An 18,168-nucleotide genomic window follows, 5' to 3' on the forward strand; every position below is an offset into this window, starting at 1 on the left:
ACGGGCCCGCGGCCGCCCCACCAGGGCTTGGCTGCGGCCGAGCTGCCGCCGCTCAGCGCTTTCCTCTCAAGCGCCGCGAGGGGCAGGAGCGCTGCAGCTGCCAAAGCCCGAAGCCGCCGGCTCGCAGCCGCCTGGCGCTCCCGCCGGCAGCGGCAGCGATACCAGAGTCCCCGGGGCGCACGTCCGGCCCTCGGTCGGCTCGCGCCCTCGGCACTCCGGGAGGCGGGGAGGCGATGGAGCGGCGCTCGGGGCGGCCACGCGGGCAGCGGCGGCGGCGGCAGGTGCAGCAACAGCAGCGGCGGCGGCGGCGGCAGCAGCAGCAGCAGCTCCCGGGCGCGCCGCACTGAGCACGGCCGGGCGAGGGCGAGGGCGCGGGGCGGGCCCGGCGGCGCACGGAATGTGAGCGCCTGGCCGGCGGCGCGAGGTGCGTAGTCCCGAGCCGACCCGGCCACAGGTGCGTGGTTGCCGGAGAGGGCGGCGGAGCCAGCGCGTCCCGATTTCCAAGTACCCTCAGGAGCCGGTTCCATCTGGGGGAGGCGTCCTGGTGGAAGTCTGGCTGTGGCTCCTTGGGCGACCCCGATTCACAAAGTGACGCTTTCCGCGACCCGTTCTGCGCCTCGCCAGACGGATGGGAGCCATGGCCCGTCGCTTCCTCCTCTGCCTCCTGTTTGCCCACCTGGGATGGGACGCAGCCCGCGCTAGCCGCGAAGCTTTGGGGCGGTCGGAGCCACCGCGAGAGCGCACCCCGAGGATCCAGCGGCAGCCCGCGCAACGGCCGGCTCGTTCTCCCGCCGCCTCGGAGCCCTCAGCCCCTTGGAGCCGCCCAGCGGCCGGCGCCGCGCTGGCGCAGAGACTCGCCGAGGAGCTGCCCGTGGACGTGGCCTCCTACCTGTACACCGGGGACTCCCGCCAGCTGCTGCAAGCCAACTGCTCCGGCCGTTACGAGCTGGCCGGCCTGCCCGGCAAGGCACCGGCCCTGGCCAGCCCGCCTCCCTCTTTACATGGGGCGCTGGACACACTGACCCACGCCACCAACTTCCTCAGCACCATGTTGCAGAGCAATCGCTCGCGGGAGCAGCACTTGCAGGACGACCTGGAGTGGTATCAGGCACTGGTGCGGAGTCTCGTGGAAGGCGAGCCCAGCATCTCTCGCGCGGCCCTGACCGTCAGCACCGAAGCACTGTCCGCTCCCGCCCCGCAGCTCTTCCTGCAGGCCACGCGCGAGGAGAGTCGTATCCTGCTCCAGGACCTGTCCTCCTCCGCGCACCATCTGGCCAATGCCACCCTGGAGACCGAGTGGTTCCATGGCCTCCGGCGCAAGTGGAGGCCCCACTTCCACCGCCGCAGCGCCCACTCGGGCCCCCGGGGCCTGGGCCACAGCTGGCGACGCAGGGATGGGCCCGGCGGGGACAAGAGCCATGTCAAGTGGTCCCCGCCTTACCTGGAGTGTGAAAACGGGAGTTACAAGCCGGGCTGGCTGGTGACTCTTTCAGCTGCCTTCTATGGGTTGCAGCCTAATCTGGTCCCGGAATTTAGGTAGGCAAAGGAGGGCTTCGGGCGGGGAGAGGGTCAGTATGCGCGCCGCCTGGGGGAAGGGACGCTTTGCTGGAAAAACTGCAGCCTGGCACCGTCTGGGCAAAGATTTGGGCTGGGGGACGCTCACAGGGACTCATGAGTTAAGGGCGAGAAGTGCCCACAGTAGGGTGCCAGGTTCAGGCACTCACAGAACGCCCTTTCCCTGAGATCCCTGGGTCCCTGCCAGGGGAGAAGTGCCCAGTTAGCCAGACAGGAGTTCTCCGCGGAGGTGGCTGAGCTAGGGGCACCGGGGGAGGGGAGGAGCGAGTTTTTCTCCTTGATGCTTCCACTTTGGGGTAGATTCCCGCCTGCCTCTTCCGTGAATAGCACTCCAGGCATCATAACCAGAGTGTCAGGTGTCGCTGTCCCTTGGGCAGGCGATTCTGTCCCCCTTCAGCAGTGAGTCCATCTCAGCCCACATTGTAGTGGGCGGGAACCACAAATCCCAATGTGGTCTGTCGGCGCCTACGTTCCTTCCACTCAACCAGTCTCCTCTCCTCCAAGATCGGTCTTCCCTTTTTCTTTTGGGTCTCCCGGGCTGAGTCCCCAGGGGCATTCTCGGGCCCTTTGATGCACCCAGCATACTTCGTAAATGAACCCGGCTGGCTGGGTCATCTTAGGGATCAGAAGGCATCATCTCTAAAGGGGATACATTCAATGAACTTGGAAGCAGCTTGCTGGGGATTTTTGCAGTTTGCTTTTTCCAAGCTTAGCATGTGAGGAGAGAAGGGGAGAGGAGCTTGCTCATTTGCAGCATGTGGCTTCTGCCCCAGGAAATGCCTGATGTTTCTTAGGATGAGGAGCTGCTAGAAGCTGGTTGTAACCTCAGAGCAGAGTGGAGAGGAATGAGGAGAAAACGCCAGTGGGGTGGGAGAGGACTGGTGATTGGCAGGGGACTTCCCTGATGCCATTGATGGGAGGTTCTGAGGGGAGATTGCCAAGGCTTCTTTGTGGACCACCCTTATTTACTGTTTAGCCCCTCTGGGTCTTGCGCACTGGATCTGTCTGGAAAGGGAGTTGAACTTAAACTCCCTAATCTGTCAAACATTCTATAGCTTTCCATGCAAGCAACACTGAAGATGCATCCGTGAAACACAGCCCCATTTCTTTGAATCAGTGTGGCCTATGAAGAGTGTGTGTGTGTGTGTGTGTGCGTCTTTCAGAGATTCAGCGTTAAGCCTAGTGAACTCTCTCCTGCTTTCCAGATAATCTCATTTCCTCCTGATTCCTACAGGATCCTATTAGTAAAAGCTGAGCCCAGCTTTGAATCCTTGTTATGCAGTTGGCTGAGGAGAGCCAAGAGCAGCAGGTGTCATTCCCCACCAGCAAACTGTGTGAGGCATTCTCGGTGACCTTCTCAGGGCATGTCAGATCCTGGACTCCCTGGGCACCTGAGGCTGTGTCAGCTCGCAGCATTTGCCAGTGTTCAGAAAGCTGTGTGTTTTCAAGTGCTTCTATTGTCCTGGATGGTCCACTTCAGCCAAGGCACAGAGCCAGACCGTTTAGCATCCAGCTCTCTACAGAAGCTGCCTCTGGTCTTGGCAGCATCACAGAAATCCAGAGTAAGTGCTCTCCTGTGGGCGGGTGTCCTGCCCTGGACTCAGGGCCTTCAGCAGGCTGTGCTGCGTGGAGGGCTTGCACATATATTCCTGAGAGGAATGGGAAGAAATTTTAAAGGGATCACAGAGTTCCCACCAGTTGTTTTCTAGATAAAGAAGCATATCTATGAAGGGAAAAGTGCCTTTGGCCAGAAATCCTATTTCAAGTTTGTGGCAACCACCTCTGGCTTACTCTCTGTGGCGTGTGTATAAGACTAAAGCTTAGCTTTGGTGTTTCTTGGGACTTCCACAAACAACCCTTCTGGGGTACACATTTTATTCTCTGTATCCTCTAGGAAACACTATTGCAAAATAGCATATAGAGCACAACCAGTGAGCTTTTTAAACAATGTATTTTTATAAAAAAATATCATTTACATATGAGGTCATGTTTGAATAAGTCTCTCCTGTCTCTTCATGCTCAAACAGGAAAAAAATCTTATGTATTGGAAAGGCAGCTATAGAGAGAGACAAGAGGGCTTCCATCTATTGGTTCACACCCCAATGGCTGCAATTACTGTGGCTGGCTCAATGCAAAGGCAAGACCCTGGAACTCTGTCCATGTCTCTCACGCAAGTAGCAGGAACCCAAGCACTTGGACCGTCTTTTGTTGCCCTCCCAAATACATGACTGAGAAACTGGATAGAAAGTGGACCAGCTGGGATTCATACATTGGATGTAGGTATGCCAAGCAGTGCTTGCACCTGCAGAACCACAGTGCTGGCCCCAAGACTGTTTCATTGTTGTTGTTGATGATGATCATGTTTTATCATCTAAAGTGTATAAGGGACATGGAAAAAATGTGCAGTATGGGGAAACAATGAACAGATTTCAAAACTTTTTTTTTTTTTGCACCAAAATGAACTCATCTTCCAATTCCTTTTTTCCCCATTAACTTTTTGAAGTGCTGTTGATTCTAAAATTCTGCCATGCAGGTGAATCATATTAAATATGCATGGGTCTAGGGCATTCTTCAAGTACATCTTGAAGGGCCATGATTAGGAGTCCCCATCATGATTTTAGGTAGAACTTTGAACACTTAGAACATTATTTGCAGGAGCCAGCTTTGCTGTGCTTATACCACGACTTGTGATACTAACATGCCATATCTGTGTGCTAGTGTGGGTTCTGGCTGCTCTGTTTCTGATATTACTCCCTACAATGCAAAAAAGGGCCCAAGTTCTTGGGCTCCTGCCACCCACATGGAAATCTTGGCCTGTGCTCCTGGCTCTCAGCTTCTATCTGGTTCAGTCCTGATTCCCATGGCCATTTGAGGATGTGAACTGGTGGCTTCAAGGTCTCTCTCCTTTCCTGTCACCCTGCCTTTCAAATAAACAAATCTCTAGCAAATATTTTTCACATAATGTTTTATCTGTGATGTCAAGTGCATTGGAGATGATTTATGTGTATAAAAGAGGAAAAAGCTTTATGATTAAAATTTTCACACATGACTAACATTTGCCTAGTTCTTGTCCAACATGTAATTCCAAAACATTAGTTAACTAACCTTTTTTTTAAAAAAAGAGCTCGATTTGATTTATTTGAATATCAGAGTTATAGAGAAACAGATGGAAAGTCGGAGGGGGGGCGAGAGGGAGAAAAATCTAGAGATCTTCCACCCATTGGTTCACTTCCCAAAAGCTGCAGTGGCACGGGCTGGGCCAGAATAAAATCTAGAAGCCAGGCACTTCATCTGGTCTCCCATGTGGGTGCAGCAGTCTAAGTAGTTGGGCCTTCTTCAACTGCTTTACCCAGGCACATTAGCAGGGACCTGGATAGGAAGTGGAGTAGCCAGGACTTCCAGCTGCTGCCCATAGGGGATGATGGTGTTATGAGCAGTGGCTCTAATCCACTCTGCCACTCCCCAGCTCCTTCTGCCTACTTCTTAAGTGTACCTGCAGGATAAACATTGTTGGTCTCATTTTCTACCGTAGCAAAAATGAGAGTGTAACACTCTTGAACTTGATACCAAAAGAGTTAGTAAATTAGGGAGCTAGTATACTAAGGAGCCAAAATCAAATTTAGATCACACTATGAAACCAATTTGGCCTTTTCACTATCCAAAGCCGGTTTCTGTCTCCTGATTTCTGGATTATGTTTTCACTTATTTCTTAAGAAGTATAAGATGGCATTGGCTTGATTTAATTAATATACTCAGCTCAAACAAGTACTTACTCTTTTTGTTGGGGTCGGTGGTGGAAGGGGGTGACCCATCACATAATGAAGTATGTTGCGTAGACTTGAGTCAGATCTTGGCCATAAGTCCCCAGCCACATTACCTGCCTAGATATCATTTCTGCATAATGGAAACATGGAAATGGACATGAAGGTCACCACCTGTATCTTTTTTTCATCTTTCATTTCTATGAATTCTTTTTTAAAAGATTAATTTATTTTTATTGCAAGGTTATATATATGTATATATATATATATATAGAGAGAGAGAGAGAGAGAGAGAGAAAGAGGAGGCGAGACAGAGAGAAACATCCTCCATCCGATGATTCACTCCCCAAGTGATCACAATGGCCGGTGCTATGCTGATCCAAAGCCAGGAGCCCAGATCCTCTTCTGGGTCTCCCACATGGGTGCAGGGTCCTAAGGCTTTGGGCCATCTTCAACTGCCCTCCCAGGCCACAAGCAGGGAGCTGGATGGGAAATGGAGCTGCTGGGACCAGAACAAGGACCTTAGCCGCTAGGCCATGCTGCTGGGCCCATTTCTATGAATTCTTAAGTGATATTCATACATGTGGTACCTCATGGGGGATGTACTCATGTGGGATAAATATTGAGGAAGAAGAAACTCAGCAAATGTCTGGCCTAATGGTGGGATAATAATATCCCACCATTTTCATATATGCGTATGAAAAAATATATATTGACATATGTAAAGAAAAATAGGGCAATGAAAGAGATACAGAGAGAAAGATCTTCTGTCTGCTGGTTCACTCTCAAGTAGCCACAATAGCTGGAGCTGAGAAAATCCAAAGCCAGGAATCATGAGCTTCTTCTGGGTCTCCCACATGGGTACAGGGGGCCAATTCTTTGGGCCATCCTCCACTGCTTTCCCAGGCCACAACAAGGGAGCTGGAAAGGAAGTGGAGCAACTGGGACATGAACTGGCACCCATATGGAATCTCAGCTCTTGCAATGTGAAGACTTTAGGCACTTGCAATGTGAGGACCTTAGGCACTAGGCTACCACACTGGGTCCACAAAACCCATTTATAAGGGCTGATGAGCATCAGTGTCATTCATGTGTTGACTGGGTGGTCACTCTACCCTGTTTTACACACACACACACACCCTCAATCAGTGGTTCTGTCACAGTCTTCTGCTTTCAACAGAGAGAGTGGGGCAGCTGCCCTTCATCCATTCTTATGGGAACTGGTGGCTGTGAAGACTTTTACCTGTAGGAACTACACCAATCAGAGTTACAGATCACAGGGTTTGTCACTGAACTTCAGCTTTTGACCCTAAATTGTGTCACCCCCTAGACTGTGAACAACATTGAGTTTTTCTCCTTTCTGATCCTGTAAAGTCTTGATGGAGAACTGCCACCATGTAAGAGGTTGAGTAAGGATTACAGCTTCCTCAATACTGTTCTTAGCTGAGTATGAAGTCTCTTAGTTTATGCATTTCTTACCTACTGTATAAAAGTCATGACTTATGATGACGTGTAAGTTCAGTGATGGTTTAATTTCATCCAGAATTACTGTGTAGACTTGTTATGGTAGTGGGTCACGAGGGAGCTACTGACCCTGGAGCAGGATGTTGGCAGATGCTGGACTGAATAGCCTACAGTTGTTTCTCTAGCCATCAGTTCCCTCATCTGTAAATTGAGGAGGAATTGGACTGGACAACCTGGAAGGTCCCTCAGAACCCTATGGCCTAGGATTAAGTACTTAATAAAATTTTCCACATTAGCTTTTGCAAGTTTTATTTAATTACATTTCTGAAGTCAATTCATGTGTGTTCATGAAAATGCAGAACATGCTTAAATGTCCCGTGTTTGAAGTTGTGGTGGTCATTTACACATAGACCATTTGGAGAAAGGCCCATGGATACCTGCTGGAACTAGCATATAAATGAACAAGACATGTTGCAGAGGAGTAGGCATGATGGGAACTTCTAGATCTTGAAACTACCCCCTTAAGTTTCTTTTAAAATTTCAATAAAGCACAGGTTCTGTTTTCGATTTGCTCATGTCGTTGGCTTCACAAGTTCAAATGGAGCTGTTTGCTGCAGGTGAATGAGATTCTCTTGCTACTGTCTGGGATGTGTGCTGGGCAGCAGGAGGGGGGCTTCCCTAGGCTGCTGCATGCATGATAAGAGTGTTTGCCTGTCTTCCAGAGAGAGAACTCCAGAGAGCCTCCATCAGGCTCATGGTATAGCCTCAACTCCAACAACATCCAAATGGCAGCAGGTTAGGGGTTGAGACTGCCTCCTTTCAGTCGAGAATGCTGCTGAAGTCAACAAGTCCTGCATGTTATGGCTGTATTGTCATATACAGAGATGCCAAGAAGTATATTGTTGATGTTATTTTGCTGTTGGTACAGAAGCATCAGGCCCTCTTTCATTCCTTAGGTTCTGGTTTGGTCTTTATAACGAATTATTTAAGCAGAATCACCAAGAGAACTCACTGCGATTTGGGTAATACTGGCAGCTCAATGGCCTTTATGTGCACGTAGGAAGTTGGCTGTACTGGGACTGTGCTTGGGAGAATTTGCAACTAGGGGCATTGTTAAGCTCTTTCCTGGCTTTATAGCGTCATAGCCAACAGTAGGGATTGTTTTTCTGTTTTTTTTTTCTTTTCCTTAAGCTTAGCTGAGTTTTAGTTTTAGTAATAAGTCGTATTTTGTAGAGATTTTATTTGAAAGGTGTAGTGACAGAGAAAGAGAAGAGAGAAGAGAGAATGCTCTTCCATCTACTGGCTCACTCCCCAGATAGCCACAATGGCCCAGATGCTGAACCCATGAGTCAGGAGCTCCATCTGGGTCTCCCACATTCATGGCAGGGGCCCAAGTACCTGGGCTATCCTTCACTGCTTTCCCAGGTGCATTGGTAGACAGCTGGTTCTCAAGCGGAGCAGTATGGAATCCAACTGGCATTCATATGGGATGCTGTCATCATAGGTAGTGGTTTAGCCCACTATACTTCACCAGCAGGCTCAGTAACAAAACATTTTACATTTAATTTCCAGTTTGACTGGACATGTACTTATCTAGCAAATCTTTGTCCCCACATGAAGAATTTTGACTACCCAATGGTTGAAATGAATAGCCAGCCGTCTGTGAACAACTTCTTCCGATTACGAAAGGATAAGCTTTCTGGATTAAAAGTATGGGCATAGTCTTGCCCAGCCCTTTCCTACAATGTCATATGAAGAACTTTGGTTGGCTTTCTTCTTTATACTCATGGATAGCACAGTGCCTCCAGTCATCATGGTATACATCTTAGTTCATCATCTTTAGTTTAGGTGGAGTTCACAGAAGACAGACTCATGCTAATATGATTTATTCCCAGGATATTTATGAAGTTTTTTTTTTTAAGATTTATTTATTTTTATTGGAAAGTCAGATATACAGAGAGGAGGAGAGACAGAGAGGAAGATCTTCTGTCCGCAGATTCACACTTCAAGTGGCTGCAACGGCCGCAGCTGAGCCAATCTGAAGCCAGGAGCCTCTTTCTGGTCTCCCACACAGGTGTAGGGTTCCAAGGCCTTGGGCTGTCCTCCACTGCTTTCCCAGGCCGCAAGCAGGGAGCTGGATGGGAAGTGGGGCCGCCAGGATTAGAACTGGCACCCATATGGGATCCTGGTACTTGCAATGCTAGGACTTTAGCCACTGGGCTACCGTGCTGGCCCTGGAAGTGTTTTTTTGTTTGTTTGTTTTTTGTTCTTTCTTACAGTGAAAAATCAAATTGTCTTAGCTTTTCATCTAGTAAGGCAGCCAGTCTCTTTTAGATTATTAATATTTCTCATTAACTGAGATTCATTTTCATGTATTGTAATATCTGTGGTAACTTTCCAAACCCACTTAAGAAGTGCATTTAAAACAAAGCAATGTAGAATTTTAACATCGTGTCCAATTAGCAAAGTATTCAGTGTATGTATAAATGAAAGAGAACAGTAGAGTTACAGAGGCTAGTTTCCTTCCTCTTTTAGAAAAAGGATTTGTGTATATGTGTATTTACTTAAAAGTCTGCATGATGGGGTGGGGGTGGGGGGGAGAGAGAGAGAGAGAGAGAGAGAGAGAGAGAGAGAGAGAGAATATGAATCTTCCAACCACTGATTTACTTCCCAAATAGCCTCAGCAGCAGACCTGAGTCAGGTCAAAGCCAAGACACCTGAAATTTCATATAGATCTTCCACATACTACACAAACGTGGTTGGGATCCATATACTTGGGCCATCTTCCATTGTTTTCTCTGGTGCTTTAACATGGAGTTGGACTGAGTAGAACAGCTGGGTTTTGAACTGGCACTGTGTTATTGGATGCTATTGGGTGTTACAAGTCATGGCTTAAGCTGCTGGCCTCTGGTTTCTTTCCTTTACCAATGTTCTCACCATTTGTGTATTTTGCCAGATCTATGTGCTTTGTTACTTTGTTGTAGAAAGACTTTTATAGAATACTATGATACATGGCTTTCATCTGAGGAAGAAGGAAAGGAGTTAAAGAGTGACGTGTTTTATCAGTTCCAAGATGTACGATTTTCACATTTCAGTGTGTCTTAACTTGAGATGTGTGCTATGATTGAAGACATGCTATTTTTTACTGTTATTTTCTTTTAGTGTCATGCAGTACAACAGTGTGTCTTAAACTTAATGACATTTTATATTTGTTGAAATATGTTAGGAAATGGGAAAATAAATTTCAAAGTCTCTTCTACCATAAGATTTTATAGGTTATCAAAGATTTGACACAATATACATACATGGAAACCCAAAATGTAGACCCAGTTCTTTTGTATAGATTGTTATTTGCCTTCAAAATAATTCTATTTAGGGGGTGGGTGTAGTGGTCTAAACTTTTGCTCGTGGTGCTGGCAGCTTGTATATGAGTGCAAGTTTGAGTACCAACTACTCTGCTTCTGATCCAGCTTCTTACTGAGCACCTGGGAAAGCAACAGAGGATGGTCCCAGTCCTTGGGCCTGTTCCCCTTGTGAGAGATCAGGATGCAGTTCCAGGCTCCTTGCTTTGGGCTGGCCTAGTCATTGGTGAGACTGTAGCTGGAGGAATGGAGGCTTTCTCTTCCAAATAAATAATTGTTTAAAGTAGCTATTTTTTTTAAAGTTGAGCCATACTAAAAGCATGCATGTTTGTGTTTTTGTTTTATGTATGTGATATACAGACATATTGGGTCAGGAACTGTAGAAATGTTCATTCTCAAAATAGGTAGGGTAAGGATGCTTACAGCTGTGTCGTGCCATCTGGCAAGGTGCTGCATACTGTGGGCAGAAGGTAGAATAACAAGAACCAGAGACCCTTGGTGCACTTGGAGCAGGGCAGGGGGCAGGGTGGACGTGCCAGTCATTTTCCAAAGTGCTCAGAGGATACCCTTTCTGAGACCTACGTTGGTGTTACTGCCAGGAGGCTGAAATGGCGCTGTGGGGGGCGGCTGGCATTTCCCCCTCCTTGTTGCTTGCTGGTTGTGTGGAGTGGAATGCAAGGTTGGTTTTTTTTTGTTCTTTGAGGCCGTAGATCCCTGGGGAGAGAAGGGCTTCCAGCCTGGACACCACTGACACTTGGGAGGACCCCAGGCTCACCAGTGTCCCTGACTCCTCCCCACGAGACACCCTCCAACCTGCTGGCCTCCTGTGGGACAACCAAATGTGTCTGTAGATGCTGCCTTGTGTCCCTTGTGGTGGGATGGGGCTGCAGGGCTGCCTCTTGCTACAAGCCATGGGTTTAGAGAAACACATGTGACTTGTAACACACATCATGTACTGTGCGAGAGCCACTGTCAAGTCAGGAGTTTCATTTGTAGCTGTGTCTGTGTGCATATGTAGGCTATGTGCGTATATTCATAGGGACAGGTGACTGTGTCAGGTTACATGCATGTTCATCTGTGGAAAATATAAAATCACTGTATGTATGTGCAACCTGACACTCATGAGAGCTAGAAGTTTCCAAGAATGATTTTCCTCATCTACTTATGTTTATTTCTATTTATTTGAAAGGCAGTGAGAGAAAGGAGAAAGAGGTCTTCTATCCACTGGCTCAGTTCCCACATGCCTGCAACAACCGAAGCTCATGTATTTCAAGGGGGCAGTGCAGACTAGGGTGCAGGAGAAAAGGTTTGGAGATGGCAGACCTAGATCTGAGTCCCAGAGTTCACTTACTATGTGACACTGGGCAAGTTATTTCACTCTCCCAGTCTCTCAGGTGTAGAATATCTCTCCTTGCTGTGATGGGTAAGCACATTGAGAGGCCAGCCGTTTGTGGCACATACTGTATTGTTTTATTGGAAAAAGGTAAGGGGAGACAGAAATAGGTAGCTAGATAGATGCAGGAAGATGCAGGGGGGATGGGAGACATCGCTTCCCTACTGCCCACCAGAGTCATTTGCTGGTACAGAAGTTGGGAGCTGGACACTCCATCCAGGTCTCCCATGTGGGTAGCAGGAACCCAAGTAGGTAAGCGTTAGCAGGCAGCTGGAGTCAAGAGCCAGAGCTGGGTATAGGACCCAGGTACTCTGACGTGGGATGTGAGTGTCTCAGCAACTCTTTTAAAAATAAACTTCCAGGCCGGCGCGGTGGCGTGTGGTTAAGGTCCTCGCCTTGCACGCCCAGGATCCCATATGGGCACCGGTTCTATCCTGGCAGCCCCGCTTCCCATCCAGCTCCCTGCCTGTGGCCCAGGAAAGCAGTCTAGGATGGCCCAAGGCTTTGGGACCCTGCACCCGCATGGGAGACCCGAAAGAGGCTCCTGGCTTTGGACTGGCATAGCATCGGCCATTGCGCTCACTTGGGGAGTGAATCATCGGAGGGAAGATCTTCCTCTCTGTCTCTCCTCTCTGTATATCTGCCTTTCCAATAAAAATTAAAAAAATAAATCTTTAAAAAAAGCTTCCAATGAATACCAAATCAGATTTAAATCAGATTCCTTGTGCTAGGCAGTCCAGTGGGGAGATTAGAGTTGACAGTAACTTTGTGTATGTTGTTCAAACAGACTAAAGAAAGAAGCTCCACACCTCCAGGCATAAATGGGGAAATGTTGATTGGTCTGCTCTGAGTGGTGCACGTGTGTTGGAATACCTCCCCATAGCCCATCAATATGTGCAATTATTGTTACTAGAAAATTCCACAGGAAAAAGGATGGGGTATATGACATGTGTTTTAAGAAATGACACCATCATCATTAACATCTCCATCATGCCAGAAGTGAAATTTAGCTTCTTTAAAAAAAAAAAAGTTCTAGAGAGAGATGGGTAGACAAAGAAGCAGAGAGAGAGACAGAGATCTTTCATCTCATTCCATAAACGGGCACAACAGCTTAGTCTGAGACAGGCTGAAGCCAGGAGCCAGAAGCTTCTTCTGGATATCCCATACAGGTTCAGGGACCCAAACCCTTGGATCATCCAAGCAGTCCTTGATGCTTTCCCAGGAACATTGACAGAGAGCTGAATTTTAATTGGAGCAGCTGGGCTTCAAACTGGCATCTATATGGGTTGCTGGTGCTTGTTGCAGGTTGCTTAGCCTGATATGCCACAGTGTGGGCCCTTTAGCTTCTTACTAGTGTTCACTGCTTCCCTCTATCCTTTCTGTTGTCTTAGTTAAATTTTTGTTAATTTTATTTTTCTGTTGCGAACAGCATGTTGGCTCAACAGACTAATCTTTCACCGTGTGGCACCAGCATCCCATAAGGGTACTGGTTCATGTCTGGGTGCTCCACTTCTGATATGGCTCTCTGCTTATGGAAAAGCAGTGAAAAATGGCCAAATCCTTGGGCCCCTGTGTCCATATGGGAGACCCAAAAGAGGCTCCTGGCTTCAGATTGGATCAGCTGTAGCCATTGTGGCTACTTGGACAGTGAACCAGCAATGGAAACCAGCCCTTCTCCCCCCGCTGTCTCTGGAAATCTGTGTTTCAAATAAAAATTAATAAATTTTTACAAATGGAAGAAACTCATAGTTTATCTCTAAGATCGTTTGACTTTTTAAATCAATCACTGTATTTGTTGAAGGGAATCTAGACTTTTGTCCAAGCCATTCTTGTTGGAGTGAGTCCCAAAATTGGTGCAAGTTCCTTCAGCTCTTCCGGAGAACCACAGTTGCTGAATTCTTTTCAAACTGTTGACCATTTGGATTAATTCAGCAATTGTGTAGGATGCAGCTCCTCTTGTTTCTAGAATTCTTCTTCCTCCTCCCCACCCCACCTCTATGGAACTCTGAAGGCAATTTCCTTTTTTTTTTTTTTTTCCTTTCCTTATGGAAACCTTTAAGATCTTTCCTTTTCCTTGGGTTCTGAATGTTCATGATGATGTGCTGAGTTCTAATTCTTTTTAATCTTCAGCCTCACCACACAGTGGGCGCTTTTGAACCTCAGCACTCAGAAATGTTCTCCTGCGATTGCTTAAAGCATTGTCTACTATCTAGTTTCTCTTTCTAGAATTTCTACAATTGAGTATTCAACTGACTTTCTTCCTTTTTTCCCCCTCAGCTCCCCTTCCTCCCCTCCCTTTTCCTGTCTTCCTTTCTTTTTTCCTTACATTTTGTCTTATAATTTTCTCCTCTTTTTTCAATGTATTCATTATTATTTCATACTTTGTTTTAAGCATAAAGATCAGCTTTAAAGTAACAAACTTTCAATATATGTGGATTATATTGTTGTATTCAAAGACAATCCAACAAATGATCTCTATATTTCTTAACTTTTTCTCCTTTTCTATCTCATTTTTTTTCCTGGAAAGTCTTTATCCTTCTTTTTTTTTTTGTATAATTAGCTTTCATTTGACAATTTTCTTTTAATCTTCATGAACTCTCTTGCTCTCAGATTGTTTTTTCTTAATTATCTGCTCATTTTATTAAATCTCTTTGGAAGACATTAATTAAAACATCTATGGATTCTCTCCCATCTTTGTAATTACTGAAGTTCATTCCAGGTTCAACATCTTTGCCTGCTCATATCTGTTCTTTAGGGAACAGATATGTGATCTTTAGGGAATAGCTCTGTAATTGAGGGACTAGGTTAAGTTTAGTTAAGTGGAATGGATGCCTTTTTATTTTTAAAGGTTTTATTCTGTCTTTAGAAAAAATATTATAGTGAGGCAGAGTAGTAGAGATGGGGAGAGAGAGAGAGAGATCTTTCATGTGCTGGCTCAGCATCTGGACCAGGCTGAAGCAAGGAGCCTGGAACTCCATTCAGGTCTCCCATGTGGGTGGCAGTGACCTCTAGAACTTGGGTCATCCATTGCTGCTTCCCCAGAACATTATCAGGAAGCTGAATCTGCAGCACAGAACCTATAACTCTAATGGCACTGTGACAGGGGAGGCAGGTGTCCCAAATGACAGCTTAACATGCAACATTACAACATCCAGGCCCAGTGACATGGATTCTTGTGACCGTTATGTTATCCTGCTTGCTCAAAGGAGCTCTCCCACGACTATAGAAGGCTGGCCAGTTCTGCCTCACTATCCCAGACTTTTACTCTAGGAGAATTGGTGACTATTCCAGAAGCTTTACCTCTTTCCAGACAATTCTTTCAAAATCTGCACAGGATAGTGTTCACTGTGTTGGTTGAGAATCAATGGGATCACATGGGTTGGGGGCTGGATGCACCAATTCATACAACTGTACTGATGAAAGTCCCCGGGTGGCTTAATGTCTGCTTCTGTTTCCACGCCCAGCCTTGGTAGCTGCTGCCCTTGAGCTCTGATGCCCCTCCACATCCTGAGACTCGAAAAGCAGTTTCCACCTCTTCTTCAGCCTTCTCTGGAGTGTGTCCTATGCTCAGCTGCCACTCCCCTCAGGCTGACAGTGTAATTCTGAATTTTGCCCAGTCTTTGGCCAGCTGCTTCTCATTACACACATTCCCTGTTATCAGAGGGCTGTGGAGGAGAGAGGCAGAGAGACAAATGCTCAAGGTCTTGACCCTGCGTCTTTTGGTCAAGTCTTTACTCGTAGGAGACAGACATCCCATTCCATTTGAACTTGTTCACATGCCATTGCATCTCTTACAGTCCCAAGTCTCTCAACTGTCATTTAGGGAGAATTCTATTAACCCTATAGGATGCTGGCACCACAGGTAGAGGCTTAACTCACTACACTGCAGTGAATAAATAGAAGGTTTTAGAAAAAAAAAGAGCTTAGAAGAAGTAGGTGTAAATGGACAGTTGTTTCCTTTGACTTTAAGATCTTTTTGGATAAAAGCCAAGAACATGAGCAGTGTGCTTAAATATAAAAAATTATTAAAAAGATATATCTTTGCTTGAATGTGTCAGTCTGATACTAACCCTAAAAGGCATATTTAATTAAATCAGCAGGACTGCTTGAAGCTATGGCAGAGCTATTTTGCCTTTTCAGATGGATCACATGGCTGCTATTAGACATTTATTTTCCCCAGCAGACCATACTTGGTCCTTCTATTTTTCTTCCCGAGCACTTCCGACAGGGACGGCTTTGGATAGATTAAATAACTTTCTGGGATCCTGTTTGCTTCATCTATCAAATGTGAAAAGTATGTCTTCTCTGACAGGCCTATTTGAAATGAAACCACTCAGCGGATGTTACCTATTTAGACCAGGCTCGCTGACAAGGAAACCCTTGAAAATGGTTGTTGCCAAACAAGAACCATGAACAACACTGTGGATGTGTTTGCTGAAAGCAATCAGGCTTCAGATTGATTTCACAGAGGGAAGGAAACCTTAGAAAATGAGACATTAGTCAGTTCTTCCTGCTCAAAGCGGATGATTCAATATATATATATATGTGTTTTTTTTTTTTCAAGGAGGGATTGGACTGTAAACCTCAGCAATTTTAAGAGCTGTGCTGCATCAAACTCTGAGAATGAATTGCCTGCAGGAGACCTCCAACACAAGCATTCTACCTGCGTGTGCATGATTGATGATCCATCCTGATTACCCTGCCTTCATTTGTTGTTGTTTCTCTATTACGCTATTTTTAAAAATTCACACAAAAAGTACAGACTTTCCCAGAGAAACCTGACGTGATTGCTAAGAAAGACTTCTCAGCCCAAGAAGGCAGATGGAAGTGAACATGCCTGCACTGTGGAAAGTTCTGGCAGGCTTCTCAGGATGTGTCTGCTGGGAAGTGGTGTGCAGGAGGGGCTGGCCAAGGTGGTTAAGCCATTGGCACCTGTGATGCCAGTATGAATTCTGGTCTGAGTCCCCAGACACCCGTGTTTCCAGTCTAACTACCTGCTGCTCATGCACCCAGGAAAGCAGTGGAAGATGGCCCTGCACCCATGACAGCAGACCTGCATGAAGCTTGACCCAGCCCTGGCTGTTGGAGCTACCGGGGAGTGAACCATTGAATACAAGAGCTCTCTCTCTCTGTCACACTCTGCCTTTCAAATAAATAAGCACATTTTTCTGTTAAAGAAGTGCTGTGGGCGGAGGAACATTGCTATCAAATTCCTCTATGGTTTTCCGAGGGGCTCAGATCCTAGAACTCATATGAGCACAGGATTGCCAAGTCACAGTAGAAACCAAGATGGTTACCTGGTGGGAAAAGAGACTCTGTTTCTGGCAGTGTTTAGGGGAAATGATTGATTACCACCTCATGGCACTCAGGAAAGCCACCGTGACAAAAGCTTCTTAAATTTGGCCTTGTAAATCATCAGACAATGCTGATTGCTGCTTTGAAGGAAGGTCTGAGGCTGAGTGGGGTTAGGACTTTAAAGCTGCGTAGTTGATCAGCATAGAGCGGCGAGGAGAAAACAAAGCGTTTACTGTGAAATCCCATTTACTCTTCAACAGATCAACTCTACCTCGCTGTCAGATGGTCTATATTTTGAATAAATGTGCTTGCAAATTAAGCCCCCTGACAATGAATGGGGTTCATTTAAGCTCTGTGGAGGGATCAGGAGACTATTTTTTTTTTGTCAGGGGGCCATTTGGGTCTCTATAACATAATTTTCAAATCATACAAAATTAGCAACTTAGAACTTAACCTGCTACAGGTGTGTTGACTTTCTAGCCCCCACCTGCAGCTGCCTTGGACAAGGACCAGAACTAATGATGTTGCAGACCTTGTAGGGCCTGGGCCGGAAGTTCCCCAGCGTTGTTAGATGCAGCTTGACATCACGATGACAAAGCCACTTGAGCTATTATGCCATTGACGTTTCATCCCTGCTGTTTGTTCTAAGGCAATATGCTAAAAATAGTTGTAATCAGGTTGTTGAGATTTAGACTATGAGCCTTTCGTTTTAGACACAATTATTTGCTTTCCTGCCCTGAGCTCTATCAAATACGCTTAGTTGGACAGACAGAAAAGGTCCATCCTGGGCTTGTGGGCGGATTCTTAAATATCCAAGGATTTTTTTTTTTTTTTTAAGAAAGGTTTGATTAAAGATGAGAAAGAACTGGTTGGTTGGTAAAAGAAAGCAGATTTGGAAAGTTGTAATACCTCTTATTGTTCACTTTCAATGCGTGAAATAGTTTCTCTCTAGTTTTAAATGATAACTTTTTTTGTATAATAAAGTAAGTATCTACATAGAAATCTCAGAATAGAATTATCAACCAATAGGAAAAAATTCTAATTATCCACAATATATTTTTTTAAATTTTTATTAGAAAGTCAGATATACAGAGAGGAGGAGGGACAGAGAGGAAGATCTTCCATCTGATGATCCATTCCCCAAGCGGCCACAATGGCCAGAGCTGCACCTCTCCAAAGTCAGGAGCCCGGAGCCTCCTCTTCTAGGTCTACCACGTGGATGCAGGGTCCCAAGGCTTTAGGCCATCCTTGACTTCCTAGGTCACAAGCAGGAATCTGGATGGGAAGTGAGGCTGCTGGGATTAGATCCAGCAACCAT

At 46.4% G+C, this 18,168-nt stretch overlaps 1 protein-coding gene across 1 annotated transcript in view; it reads left to right on the plus strand.

Moving 5' to 3' along the window:
- The first annotated feature begins 628 nt into the window (after positions 1-628).
- The window catches only part of GPR158 (G protein-coupled receptor 158), a 317,004-nt gene continuing 299,464 nt past the window's right edge, over positions 629-18,168 (plus strand). The window contains exon 1 of the mRNA XM_040992543.1: positions 629-1,536. Coding sequence (XP_040848477.1) covers positions 629-1,536 — 908 coding nt within the window. The remainder of the gene's footprint in view (positions 1,537-18,168) is intronic.

This window comes from Ochotona curzoniae, unplaced genomic scaffold (assembly GCF_017591425.1).
Source record: "Ochotona curzoniae isolate NIBS_2020 unplaced genomic scaffold, NIBS_Ocur_1.0 contig_78, whole genome shotgun sequence".
Lineage (NCBI taxonomy): Eukaryota > Metazoa > Chordata > Mammalia > Lagomorpha > Ochotonidae > Ochotona > Ochotona curzoniae.